This window comes from Coenobita brevimanus, chromosome 79, assembly GCF_032717465.1.
Source record: "Coenobita brevimanus isolate Jiangsu-jjx chromosome 79, ASM3271746v2, whole genome shotgun sequence".
In the NCBI taxonomy this organism is placed as follows: domain Eukaryota; kingdom Metazoa; phylum Arthropoda; class Malacostraca; order Decapoda; family Coenobitidae; genus Coenobita; species Coenobita brevimanus.
The window spans coordinates 2342641-2356572 of record NC_137032.1 but is presented as its reverse complement, the minus strand read 5'-3'; the positions used below and the strand labels follow the sequence as shown (position 1 = coordinate 2356572).

At 41.5% G+C, this 13932-nt stretch overlaps 1 protein-coding gene across 1 annotated transcript in view; it reads left to right on the top strand.

Annotated features, from left to right (window-relative positions):
- The window catches only part of LOC145408967 (fat-like cadherin-related tumor suppressor homolog), a 335831-nt gene extending 324473 nt beyond the window's left edge, over positions 1-11358 (top strand). The window contains exons 48-50 of the mRNA XM_080279544.1: positions 8890-9042; positions 10610-10832; positions 10950-11358. Of these exons, the coding sequence (XP_080135670.1) occupies positions 8890-9042; positions 10610-10832; positions 10950-11250 (677 nt within the window). The 3' untranslated portion in view covers positions 11251-11358. The remainder of the gene's footprint in view (positions 1-8889; positions 9043-10609; positions 10833-10949) is intronic.
- The last annotated feature ends 2574 nt before the right edge of the window (positions 11359-13932 follow it).

The following is a 13932-nucleotide window of genomic DNA, read 5'->3' as shown; positions in this document are numbered from 1 at the left end:
CCAGTTTTATGCCTTATTATTCTCTCAAAGACCCTCTTCTGTAGAGACTTTGACCCTCAAATGCAAGTTACTCTTCAGCCTTGGGTCATGTACTGCTCAGTCACAGCTGGAGTAGTCTCTGTAGAGAGTTGTGGATTCTTTGGGTCTTGTGCACAATACAGTCTCTTCTGTTTTCCCATGCATGCAATGCTTCTGATCGGTTTGTTTCTCAGTGGTACTGACATCTGGGGTGCAGGCCTTGAATTTACTGAGTACTCAGGGTGGTTCCCAGCTCTCACCTGGTTTGTTTTAATTCTTACAAAAGTTACAGATTTTTCAGTTTTAGTTAGTTCGGAGTTTCTACAGGGGAGAAGAAGTTGAAACTTGGAAGTCAAAACCATGGGTCATTCCTGCCCCAGAAGACTGCCATCCCTTATTAACGCTAGGCTCACATAGCCACAGGCACATAATTTATGTGGCTTAGGAGACTTTCTAATACCCCTTCGTTAATTATCTATTTTGTCAGTGCTTGAAGATAAGTTGATCCAGATATCCATCCTCTAGCACCTAAAGATACATTGCTTAGTGACAGGAGAAGACACAACTATGACTCTACACTCCTTTCACAGCACGTCATAAAAGATGTATTCTAGTGTTAATGTATTACTACAACTTAGGTTCAAGATGGAGGTATTTCAATTTAATCCCGTTACACTGGAAAGAGTATATTACACCTTCCTTTTCTCTTCCATATTACTGTATTTTAAATCCACTCCCATGATGCAGTATTACCTTCAGGTGGCACGACAACGTAGGACAGTCTAAATTATTTCCTCTTATCCAGGGAACCATTTAATATGGTAGGCAGTAACCATACTGCCAATAAATAATTGATGCTTGACTGTCTAGCGAATTATGGCACTCCTGACGGATGTGTCACATAAGGATTTAAATCCTAGCAATGCTGATCAAGGGGAATACAACTGATCACTTCCCATGGATAAACTGAGTAGCCAAATCCTGAGTCCCTACATTTTTCACAGGGCAGTAAGTGATAGTATAATGGAAGGATAGATATACTACTTACAGTATTTATATTCATGGGCTATATACGAATAGGCCTATGCTATATATTTGGATGCTTAGTGGCCTGATTCATGTGGTTACAGGTGCTCCAACCTGATGTCGCCTATAGGGATCGTTTTCGTTTTTAAAGGCTCCAACATGCTTGCATGTGTCGGCCTTGGTCACCTAATGGCGGCTCTCCATGCTGCACGATCCATTGCAGCCTCCCTGTTCAGTCCCTTAACCCTAAGGTCACACTTAATGACCTCGTCCCATGTCTTTCTCGGTCTACCCCTCATAACCCCACCCCCAATATTAACACTTCTCACCTTCCTCACCCAATTATCATCCCCCATCCTCTCCACATGTCCAAACCACCTCAATCTACCTCTCCTCATCACAACACCAATACACTCCAGTCCCATCCTACCTCTCAACTCTTCCATTGTAAACCCAGCCCCTCCAGGCCTTGGACGCAGGGACGCACTGCACATCCACCTAATCATTGTCATTTCTGTACGTCTGAGCCGGCGAATGTCTTCCTCCTTCACTGCCCAGGTCTCACTGCCATACAGCATTACACTCCTAACACACGCTGCATACAAAGACCCCTTAGCACGTAGGGAGAGCCCCCTCAATGTCCAGGAGAGGCAAGAGCTCCCTGAACTTCTTCCAACCACTTCTCACCCTAGCCACAGAGCTAGCTCCAGCCCCACCTCCAGCACACAACATGTCTCCTAAATAACAAAACTCTTCCACACACTCAAGAGATTCACCAGCAAGTTCAATCCTTTCACGTCTGACGATCTCCACCTGCTCACCCCGGCACGCTGTACACATAAAATCAGCATTATCTACTTGAGTCTACCTCTGATACCACTACATCTCTTATGCTCCCATTTATCACACACACCGCACAAGATGGAATTACTTCCCACGCCCTTGTGGCAAACTGCACATGGCCACTCTCCCTCGTCTTTGACAGTACTGCCACCAACCCTAGATATCATCACTTTTGTTTTATCTGCATTTACCCTTAAACCCTTTTGCCCCATACCATCTCTCCACTTCCTAAACCTTTCCTCTGCCTCCCTTTCATTCTCTGCAATCAACACCAAATCATCAGCATACAACAACTCCCATGGGAGTCCGTTTCTAAAGTCACGTGAAAGGGCTTCAAGTACCATGATAAACAACATGGGACTCAAGACTGACCCCTGATGCACACCAACATTCACGGAAAACTCATCACTCAAATCTCCATTCACTCTCACCTGGGTGTGAGCACCCACATACATGGCCATAACCACCCTAACCAGCCACTCCTCCAAGCCAAGCTTTCTCATTGCCCACTTCACCACCTCTCTAGGGACTCTGTCAAAGGCCTTTTCCAAATCAACAAAAACAAAATAAAGATCGCTTCTCCTACCAATATATTTTTCCTGAAGCTGTCTAACAATGAATATGGCATCAGTGGTCCCCCTACCTGGCATAAACCCAAACTGCATCTCATCAATATTCACTCTTTCTCTAATCATACCTTCTAAAACTCTCTCCATTACCTTCATTATCTGATCCAAAAGCTTTATACCTCTATAATTCCCTCTTTCCAGGGCATCACCCTTCCCTTTATACACATTTACAGTTACACTCTTCAGCCAATCATCTGGGACAACACACTCATAAATAATCCTATTTATCAGGTCAGTGACTAAATTCACCCCTATATCGCCTGAGGCCTTCAACATTTCGGCAGTCAACCCAGACACACCTGCTGCCTTCCCCACCCTCATCCTGCCTATTGCCTCACTCACAGTAGCAGTATCAATCAAAGGCCAAGGGCCAGACACTGGATCTGCTGGCTCCAAACCTTCCCTGTCTCAGTCAAACTCCTCATTCAACAACCGGTTATAATGCTCTCTCCATGCATCTTTAATATCCTCACTGTTCACCACTACCCTTCCTTCATCATTCTTCACACACTGCTCACCTATGATATCCCGATTATCCCTCTTCACCTGACCTGCCACCCTAAATATATTTTTCCTTTCCCCATGATTTAGGTTATCAAGTAATTGTCTTTGTGACTCAGACTTTGCCCTGTATACCTCTCTCCTAGCCCTACGCTTGGCAGCCAAATATTCCTCTTTGCTATATACATACTAATGATATTTAGGGTTTATTGCTCACAGAAGTATACTTTTCACGCCATAAAAATCTAGACCAAGTAGCGGCGACTCAGGTCCCCACGCTCCTGGTAGGGCAATAACTGATTGGATGGTAGATAGGTTTATAGAGATTATTTTATGAAGGCAGATATCAACTCATTTACAAATTATAAATATTATTGAAGGTATTTGTATAAAATTTTCTAGCATTAGCATGTTAGTACCTGTATACACATCTCACCCTTTTTTTTCCCCTCCCTGCACACAGCTCCGACTCAGCAACCAAGAAAAGGTAGCTATGCTTTAATATTTTGTACCTTAAAATTAATGCTCCTAGAATGTTTGAAAAAGTACATTATTGTAATTTTTATCCAGATCAAATGGCAGTTTTACTTCTTTTGAATAAGTGATGTAAAACAATGTTTTCCAACCTGAATTAAATATATATTCAGAAATTATTGGTAAAGTAATCTGAAGCCAGTTATGTTGTAATATTAACATTTGAGCTTTGAAAAAAAAAAAACAGTGCATTGCAAAATTTAAGTAAACTGTTCACTAAGTGCTTTGATCACAGAAAGATTGCGGCATGTCTGAGTGTCCGCTATGTAGGGCTGGGATTGTACACCATACAGTAAGTCCTTATGTATCAGTCTAGATTTTTTGATTAATTCACTATGTTAAGTGAATATTGCTTGAACTGAGTGTTATGTTTTGACAAGAAAAATAATAGCACAAAAAAGTAAAATAATAAAAAAAATTCAAGGCTGCAAACTGGTACTAATACGTATTTGGTGCTGTTTGGGGAGTACCTTTATGTGTTAAATGTTAGTCTGTATGAAATTAAAGAGAAGTAAGTGATACATTGAGATAAGAATTTGTTCACTGCGCATTTTAACCATCTAACAACGAAGAGTGGCATCTATCTATCTATCTATTGCCAGACGCCATAATCCCTTACGGGGTGGCCATTTGACTCTGAGTTATTTGTTTTACAGGGAGGGGCACTAACACTCCACCAACCCACTTGATACGTAGGGAGCACATGTGGTTTGGTTATATGGTTACCACCCAGCGTTGTAAATGGTTTCTTGGCTTACAGGAAACCATTTGGCTTGTCACTCAATGTAAAGCCACCTGTAACGGAAAGAAAAGCAATAAGTAGTGACAGGAAAGATGGGAGAAATAGGAAGAGAGGAGGGCAGGCACAGAAAAAGAATGATAAAGGCTAAGGAAGAAGTAGGCAGAACTACATCAAGTGAGTGGATGATGGGGCATATTGCATGAAAATATTTCCTAATGTCAATGAACGGTTTTGTACTACAAAAAACGTTAAACAGCGTTAAATACTATGTTATGGGTCATTGTGAAAGATGCCTTCATATGGCAGCCCCTATATGACTGTACAGCTCCACTGCTTAGTTATACAAACGTCCCTCAAGTGTTTCCTTATCCCCTGAGAGGGGGATGGTGGACAGCAGAAGGGTAAATTACACTTCCAGTCCACGTGAAAGGTTCACGCTTCATAAGACACAAGGGGAACAGCAACAGCAATTGTATTTATGATAATTTAAAGGGACACTTCCAGGTGTTTTAAAAAAGGGGAGTACAAAACTTGGATATTTTCCTCACTGATGACAGCCATGCATTATACTGAGTAGTGAAAATAATGTTCATTATCACCCTATATTTTGCAGCAGCATACTATAATGCTTTATTATTGGGACCAGTTCACACCATAAGGAATTTTTAAGCATGTACAGTTAATTCAATATTTTTGAATACTTATTACATGCAAACAGACCACAATAACAGGGAGGGGGGAGGGAAGCGACCACCGAGCTCCGTGATTCCCCCAGTCTCTTCAGTGGACTGCTGGGGAGGATGGATGGATGTTTGCACCTGGTGATACTGTGGTGAAATGCTGAACCATGGGGGAGAGATAGTAGTAGAATGGATGTGGAAGATGTGCAGATTGGCCTGGGAGGAAGGTAGAGTCCCAGAGGATTGGAAGTCAGGTATAATTATTCCCTTGTACAAAGGAAAAGGGGAAAAAGAAGTGTGTGGTAATCATAGGGGCATCTGTCTTTTTAGTATAATAGGAAAAGTGTATGGTAGGATACTTATTGACAGAGTTAGAGAAAGAACAGAGAAATTAGTTGGAGAAGAACAGGGAGGCTTTAGGAAGGGAAGAGGTTGTGTAGATCAGATATTCATTCTTAGATCTTTAGTGGAAATGTTTCTAGAGAAGGGAAAGAAGTTGTATGCGGCTTTCATGGATTTGGAGAAAGCATATGACAGGGTGGATAAATAAGGATTGTGGAAAGTGTTAAGAATATATGGAGTAGATGGGAAGTTGTTGAATGCTGTGAAGAGTATGTACGATGGTGCAAAGGCTGCAGTGCGTGTGGATGGTGAACTAAGTGAATTTTTCTCTTTGAAGGTTGGGTTGAAACAGGGATGTCATGTCTCCATGGTTGTTCAATCTGTACATGGATGGGGTAATAAAAGAGGTACAAGGTAGGGTAGTGGATGTTGGAGTGGCCCTGGTGAGAGAGGATAGTGTTTGGAAAGTCCCTGTACTGTTGTTTGCATATGATACTGTGTTGTTGAATGAAGACGAAGGGGAGCTGCAAGGCTTGGTGGATGAGTTTGGGAGATTGTGTAAGAAACGGAATCTAAAGGTGAATGTAGGGAAGAGTAAAGTGATGGTCTTTGAGAGAGGTGAAGTCAGTGAATGTACAGCGAGGTTGGATGGTGAGGAATTGGAAAATGTGAGTACGTTTAAGTACTTGGGTAGTGTGATGAGTAAGGATGGAGGTTTGGAGGGTGAAGTGCTTGAAAGGGTACAGCAGGGAAGAAAGGTTGCTGGTTCTTTGAAAGCAGTGATAAGAAACAGGGAAGTGAGCATGGAAGTGAAAAAGTTACTACATGACAGTACAGTATTGTGATACCAACTCTAACGTACGGAAGTGAAGCTTGGACGTTGTTGGAAGGACATAGGTCAAGAGTGAGAGCAGTGGAAATGAGTTATTTAAGAGGAGCCTGTGGAGTCACATGGAGAGACAGGCTGACGAATGAGGATATAAAGGAGCATTGTGGTGTGGATGTGGATGTGATAGGAAGCGTTATGAGGAACACACTGAGGTGGTTTGGCCATGTGGAGATAGATGGAGGGTGAAAGACTGACGAAGAGAGTGTATGTGAGTGAGGTGGAAAGGGGGAAGAGGGAGGGGGAGGCCAAGGATGAGATGGAGGGATGGGGTGGAGAGGTATATGAGAGAGGGGTGTGTGAGTTGGGAGCAGGGCAGTGAAATGGTGGGGGACAGGGCGACTTGGAGGCGATTTGTTTGTGGCCACCCCAAACGGGATTGAGGCGTCTGGCAATAGATAGATAGATAGATAGATACTGGGTCATCTTGACAACTTAAATACTATGTTGTGGTTACCTGAAATTTGATGAGGCCTTGTTATGAGGTGGGAAGGAGCCTCCTTGGATACACATCAAATCAACCCTTCAGTCTAACTTCACTTGACCATCATAGGAGATTAAAGTGGTTAGGAATCTGTCAGGTGGAGGTGGTTAATTCGTTGTGTAGAATGAAAGGTGTACTATCTTTTCAGGATTTTCCATATATCTCTAGAGCCTCAAGTTATAAAATCACATTCTCGTCGCAACACAATTCCCTCATGCATTTCTCACCCTACAATCCAATATTCTTCCCCACTTATACTTGAAGCACTGAATGAGGTGCGTCACTTTTCCAGTGAAAGATTGTATGTTCCCCAGCCCTATGGATCAGTTGACCATCAGAACCTGTAAAGCTTGACTTGAATGTGTATAGTATAGCTGCCCTCCCCTGTCATGTGTGTGCAAGCAGGCAGCTACAGTACATAAATATATAGGAGACTTCATAGCACTTCAGTAGTGATTTACTTGGTATATAAAGCATTCATATTTTATGCTTTCCTCTTTATAGACATTTCCGATATCCACATAGTCTGCACTGGTAACATACAAGTTGATAATGCAGTGCTCCATTGACATGCATGGCTCACAGGGGACAACACTGACAAAATCACACACACACACACACACACACACACACACACACACACACACACACACACACACACAGAGACAGACAGACAGACAGACAGACAGACAGACAGACTGTCTGTCTGACTGGGCCAAAAAAGGGACTGCCCCTCTCTATAGATGAGGAAATCTTAGCAAAGCAAAGCAAAAGCTTCATAGAGAATAATATAGTACTACATGCAAACCAAATTCCTAAAGGAAAACTGTTAAAAAATATCTTATGTCATTTTGCCTAGCTAAAAGAGTACTTGAAAAAAATCTTTTTGTAACCCCAATCAGTTCATGATAATTTGTCATAATGGTAAGCAAATTCAGTCATGCTTACATACATATATATACATACATATACATATTGTACATATATAAAAACTGTATATAAATGTACATATATTAATACTGTATATCTGAAGGAAATCCAGTTACTGCTGTTTCATTAGAGAGTGTTGAGAAGGTTAGTGTAGTTTCTTCATGTGAACATCAGTTGAGGACATGTCACAGGGAATCCTTTTGACAGGAAAAAGACAGCAGCGTGCAGTCCTAAAGATATAGTGTTTGTTTAAATTTGGTGTAATAAAAAACATTGCATGAATTGCAGTAACCCCTATCCTATTGTTATTGTTGTTGTTATTTAATAATAATTATAATAAGTACTACTATCTATCTATCTATCTATTGCCAGACGCCTCAATCCCGTTTGGGGTGGCCACAAACAAATCGCCTCCAAGTCGCCCTGTCCCCAGCCATTTCACTGCCCTGCTCCCAACTCACACCCCCCTCTCTCATATACCTCTCCACCCCATCCCTCCATCTCATCCTCAGCCTCCCCCTCCCTCTTCCCCCCTCCACCTCACTCACATACACTCTCTTCGTCAGTCTTTCACCCTCCATCCTCTCCACATGCCCAAACCACGTTAGTGTGTTCCTCATAACACTTCCTATCACATCCACATCCACACCACAACGCTTATTATAATTACTACTACTACTGCTACTACTATACACTGACATTGACAGCACGTACTTGCTCTGTCTTGCTGGAGAACAGTGGAGCAAGAATGTCCCATGTGAACAAGTCTGGAAGATTAAAAAGAGAAATAACACTCCACATGTGTGTACAAAGAGAAATAACACTCCATATGTGTGTACCATGTCTACCACTGGGGCCACAGTGTTCTGTGATGGTAGGTAAGGTACAGGAGGGCAGGGTAGATTAGGAAAGGGTACAGTAGGGAAGGATATGTTCGGTTAGTTTAGCTTAGGATAGGGTAGGTTAATTAGACACAAAGACACTCTTGGTTTTTAAGTGATTTTTGTGATTTTGTACCATCCCCACCTGAATGATATTTATATCTGCACCGTATGCCTCGATATCCTTTCATATTTTATCAACGCAGTTTATGTCAATATTAAAAAATATAGCACTTAAAATGGTAGTGTAATATGCAGAATGAATAATTAAGGATTTATTACTACAAAGCCTCCTACGCCACTTAGAATAAGGCCCACAAACACATTAAGTAAGACCAATAGACAATAAGACAGATTTAAATGCACCAGCCCCACTAAGCAACCCTGTCCCAGGCTACCAGTGGGATCTGCGCGGGTCACGGCTGACGATTGCTGATGCTGCCAGTGCTGCCACGCCAGACCTCCTCCTTCTACCCCCAGCCCAGCCTCCTAACACTGCTGCCACTGCTGCTGAGCTGCCTGCAGAGTCATGCCCCCTGTTGCCAGGTAAGGTCAATCCAAAAATGTGGGCTTTTCCAGCTTCACAATATGAAGCAATGAATGAAGCATTTTCAATATATTTGCTTCTGCTATTGCTGCAAATGACTCCGGCCATTCCTTTTCCTGGTGTTGCTGATGATATGCCTGATTAGTCATGCAAACTCTTGTCAGGTGTATTAGGGGCCAAAAGTTCACTCAATATTTCATATTTTTCTACATTTTACTCACCTTTTTTAGAGGATATGTGCCAGACCCTGCAAGCATCAGGGTCCAACTTAATATGACCTTTGTTTCTGAGTCACCCAGTTTTACCAACAATATCACTTGCTGTAAACAGGAGTGAAACTGGACCAGACTAGAGCCCCTAGGGTGCCTCCAGCAAACTTCCCTTTGACTGACTGGATGCTAAATGATGTTACCTGATGATGTCAGCTGACAGCTGACAAAGGTTCTTATTTGGGACCATTTTAGACACTTTTTTTTTTAACCTGCGTATATATTGTATGATGGATGGATGGATGGATGCACATATTGTACGCCACTGTGGCCGGTGCCCATCAGCCATGCTGAGCCGGGCCACTGCTCTAGCAGCCTACTCTGTCACACTGTAATACTACATCTTTCATGTGAACATTGTATTTAATGCCTCCAGATACATAAAAATAATATTTAACAAATTATGTTGCATACATGTCACTATTTACGGTTAAAAAGGCAAGTAAATGAACACAACCTAATGTGATGAATTTTTCAGCTTGTAGACTTATGACATCCCATACCAGGCTAAAATGTGCCAATCTAATTTTCTTGTAACATTTATATTCTTGTGGATTGGGATAAATCAATTGCTTGCCTTTACTTTCACCCACATAAGTATATGAAAAAAGCATATATTTTTTTATGCCCCAAATAAAGTATTTAGTAAATTTTTTATTCTTGATTCAAACCCATGGCTTCCATAACTACTCACTTTTTGCCAAAACACTAATAGCTTGCACTTAAGGTTGTCTTTCTAAGGGTGATCTCCATAAATGCCCTAGGGTAAAATTCAGGATTTGTCTACCATAAGTTATCCATTTGGATAACTAGAGGATTAGGCACAATTGTCCATGGACGATCTAGTCATAAACCGAGAGAGGCTTCGGATGTTTCTCTGCCCAAAGCTGATGCCCTTGTATATGAATTATCAGGCAGGACAGCGATGGACACACAATTTGTATGAAGTAGATTGAGTGGGATAGTGGGTGAACTTTTGCCCCTGATGGTACAATATTCATAAAATTTCTGAAACTTAAGATATGTATGAGTTTGATTGTTCATACAGATAGGCCCCCATTATACAGGGTGTCTCAGGACTTGATGTATGTAGTAATGTCTTGAGGTGATTCTTGAGATAATTTTGAGAGTAAAATGCCATATCAACATGCATGCAAGTCTCTGGTATTACGGATCCACATTTACTGATGACCTTATGGGTGAATTAAGAAGATGAGTCTCGTCCAGATCAACAACTTGTAGTTCCATGATGGTTGAGAATTTAACCCATGTAGCTTTAGCATTTTTTTCTTTGCAGGAGGTAAGGAGAGTCTGAAGACAGCTGGCTGTGATGATCATGCTGCAACTCCCTTATTGTCGCTGGATGCTAGAGATTCCCAGGAGATGCACGAAGATGGCAGTGATGGTGATGATGATGACCCTTGTAGCTTTGAGGAAATCCTACTTGCCAATAACATAACTTTTGGTTCCACACCAGATATTACCCATGACCACTCCTCCAAATATGATATTGTGTCTGAGTTTAAGGATTACTTAGCACCGTGTACCAAGACATCCAGTCCAAATGATATGGGGAAAGATGCCAATAAGCTAGGCAGCCCGAGGAACAGCCAGCCATCCCATCATGGGGATTACAGTCGGGTGTCAGATGTGTATGAAGTTGAAGGCGACAAGGCAGTGTCATCCACTACAACCTCCAGTCAGCCTGCTGTGAAAGAGGATGCCAACAGATGGGGCAGTCCAATGAGCTGCCGCCCGTTTCATTGCAGAGACTACAATCGAGTGTCGGACGTCTCTGTCCTGTCTGCTCTTGAGGAAGAATGCATTGATGAGTCATTCTCAGAGCCTCCTGACTCTGACTGGGAAGCATCCCTTAAGTCTACTGATCCACAGGCTGCCACATTCATCCTAACCTCGCCGTCAGAGGTCTATTTTTGAGGTATCTTTCACAAATGATGTTATTCTCATTGGCTAAGGAGGCCTACTAACACATCATGAACAGGTTCTTTTGCATAGCGTAATGGTAATGGTAACAGCCAATCATATTTTCCCCCTTTTGAGGTGGTGAGACCTGAGGCGAGGCTAATGTTGTCCAATACATCAGCCAAATGACCAGCCTACAGCCTACTCGCCTTGATGGCTTTGCAAAATTGAAAAACCGCCAGTCACATCTTGGGGGTCGAAGCTACAGAAGGCTTTCATTCTGATTGAATTGTTCTGATCATAGTACACCCTAATACTGTTTTCTCCTGCATATTAATAATACCTTTGAAACATGGATATAGTTGCGTAAATATCATTGACCAGAATGTAAACAAACCATATTCGGAAATAAATGGATAAGGAATGGTTCATACAGAACTTCCTAACAACGTCAGAATTAAAGCTAGTTGAATATTCTTATAGGGAGAGAAAGTTCTGAACCATTTCCTGAACACAAACATTGTCCAGATATTTTGTGCCATGGTTACCTGGATGACATACAAGAACAATGTAGTACTTATGTGTCAAAAATATGGTGTTGGTTAGAAGTAACAAATCATATGAAAAGGTTTTAGAATGATCATTAGTCACCTTCTGATGACTTACAGTGATGCCAGTGACTAGAAGAAAGAGGAAAAGAAAAAGATAAAGAAAATGAAAAAGAAGGAGAAGAAGAAAGGCAAGAACAAAAAGGAAGAAGAGGAGGAGGAGGATTATACGAATGGTTGTCGACTTAATTGCAGTCATTAGTACTAAATCACAATCTTCTCGTAGCACATGATCCTCACAAGTTGATGTTCCATCCATGTCCCCATTTATACAGTAAGTCATTATTTGTCAGGGTTGTATTCCAAAACAAACTTTTTCATATTACTGGCTATGTAAAGTGGAGGAGGGGAGGGAACTAAACCAGCTACTAAGTAGCAGTGGAACTTTAATTAACCGTGGAGGCAATTAGAAAAGAGGCCATAAAGAAAACGCAGCACCTAACGTGGACTTCTGACATTGCTGTGTTAACACGGATTAGGAAGAAACAAACAGCGTCCACCTCTGGATTGACAGAGAATCGAAGTTGGGTTCTTCCACCTGCGAACTGGACATGTTGACAATGCACCACTGTTTCCCTCCCGACAGAGGGTGATGCTACACTTTCAATGACATGAATGCACATTCGAAGTTAAGGACCTGTGCCAGACCTTTACTATTCTTGAAAAAGTGTGGTTCTGAATATGCAGGAAAAGACGCAAAGGAAAGCATCAGAGCCAGGCCGTAATAGCCAAGACAGTAGGGGAGTATTCTAGATGGCACAGGTAACTTCGTAACACGTCTTCCTTCGTGATTTGTTTACCATTTCACACTGTATACGATACTGAGGCAAACTGTGTCAATACTTAAAATACATAAATAACATAAAAGAGATAGTAAGTCGAAATAAGCATAATAAATAAGTAAGACGGTACTGAGAAAATTCCTGAGCTACCTAGAATACGGACATGGTTCATGAACATATTACAATCAGTACTGTTTTGTAACTGTGTCTTTTTCTTAACAGGAAGGACAGGACACATGCTAAGAAGTTACATTTTTCTACCTCTTTTCTCTTTGCAAAAATAATACTTGTGACTGTTTTCCTTTCGTAAGCAAGCAATATTTTGGCAGAAAGAGTAGTGCACATAAAAAGAAGCAGCATTTTTTCTGGTCTTGTCCTTCCAGATTAAAGAGTAATGTAATTTTCTTCTCCAAGTAAGAGGTATTTTTACAGGAACAGGACATGGAAAATGAATTCTTTATTCTTGGTCTTTCCTGCAAGAACAATAACTCATGATTATTTTTCTCCAAGTAAGAACTAGAGGGGCACTCAGTAGAGCGCATCTGTCCGACATGGGCAACGTAATTTCCAAACCACTCTTCATAATGGGTTAGGTTTTCTCATCATTAATTAGGGTTTCATAAAAAGTGTTTTCCGGTTCCAGAATCTATAATACAATGTGGATCGGTCCCAAAAGTTAATAATTTGTTCCCTGGGACATGGGCTATCTACCCACCAAATTTGGTCCAAATATCCCTTTTAGTTTTTGAGTAATTCTGCTAACAGGCTAACAAACAAACAAACAAGCAGGGGTGAAAACATATTCTCCTTGTTGGAGAATAATGTTTGTGGAAAAAACTGGATACATGGGAAGAAGCTACATTCTTTTATCTTTATCCTTCCTGCAAAATGAACATTGTGGTTACAAGTGGCAGTTGATTGTAATTTTGTAAATACAGGCCCAAGAACACAGCATTACACGAGAATGGCTCCATCAAGTGGGAAAGGGCCAGACACTAGGCTGCTTATTCTAGACTTTTAACCTCTTTGCTCTGATGATGTGTTTTTTTCAGTGGATTATTCCTGCCTCCACACAATTCTGCTCAGGTTAGGAGAGATTTTTCGAACTGGAGGCGTTTGATATAGCCTTCATTTTTTACAAGCATATGAAGGGGGCTGTACTAAACTGAATGAAATTTTCTGGATGCAAGAGGAATAAAGCTTAAAAAATGTAACTGGATTGAAGGGGTTAGGCCAATAATGACTAGTCTCTCTTCCCTGAGTTGCAAGTGATCTTTGCATAGGTGCCTTGGGGTCTAGTACTGTAC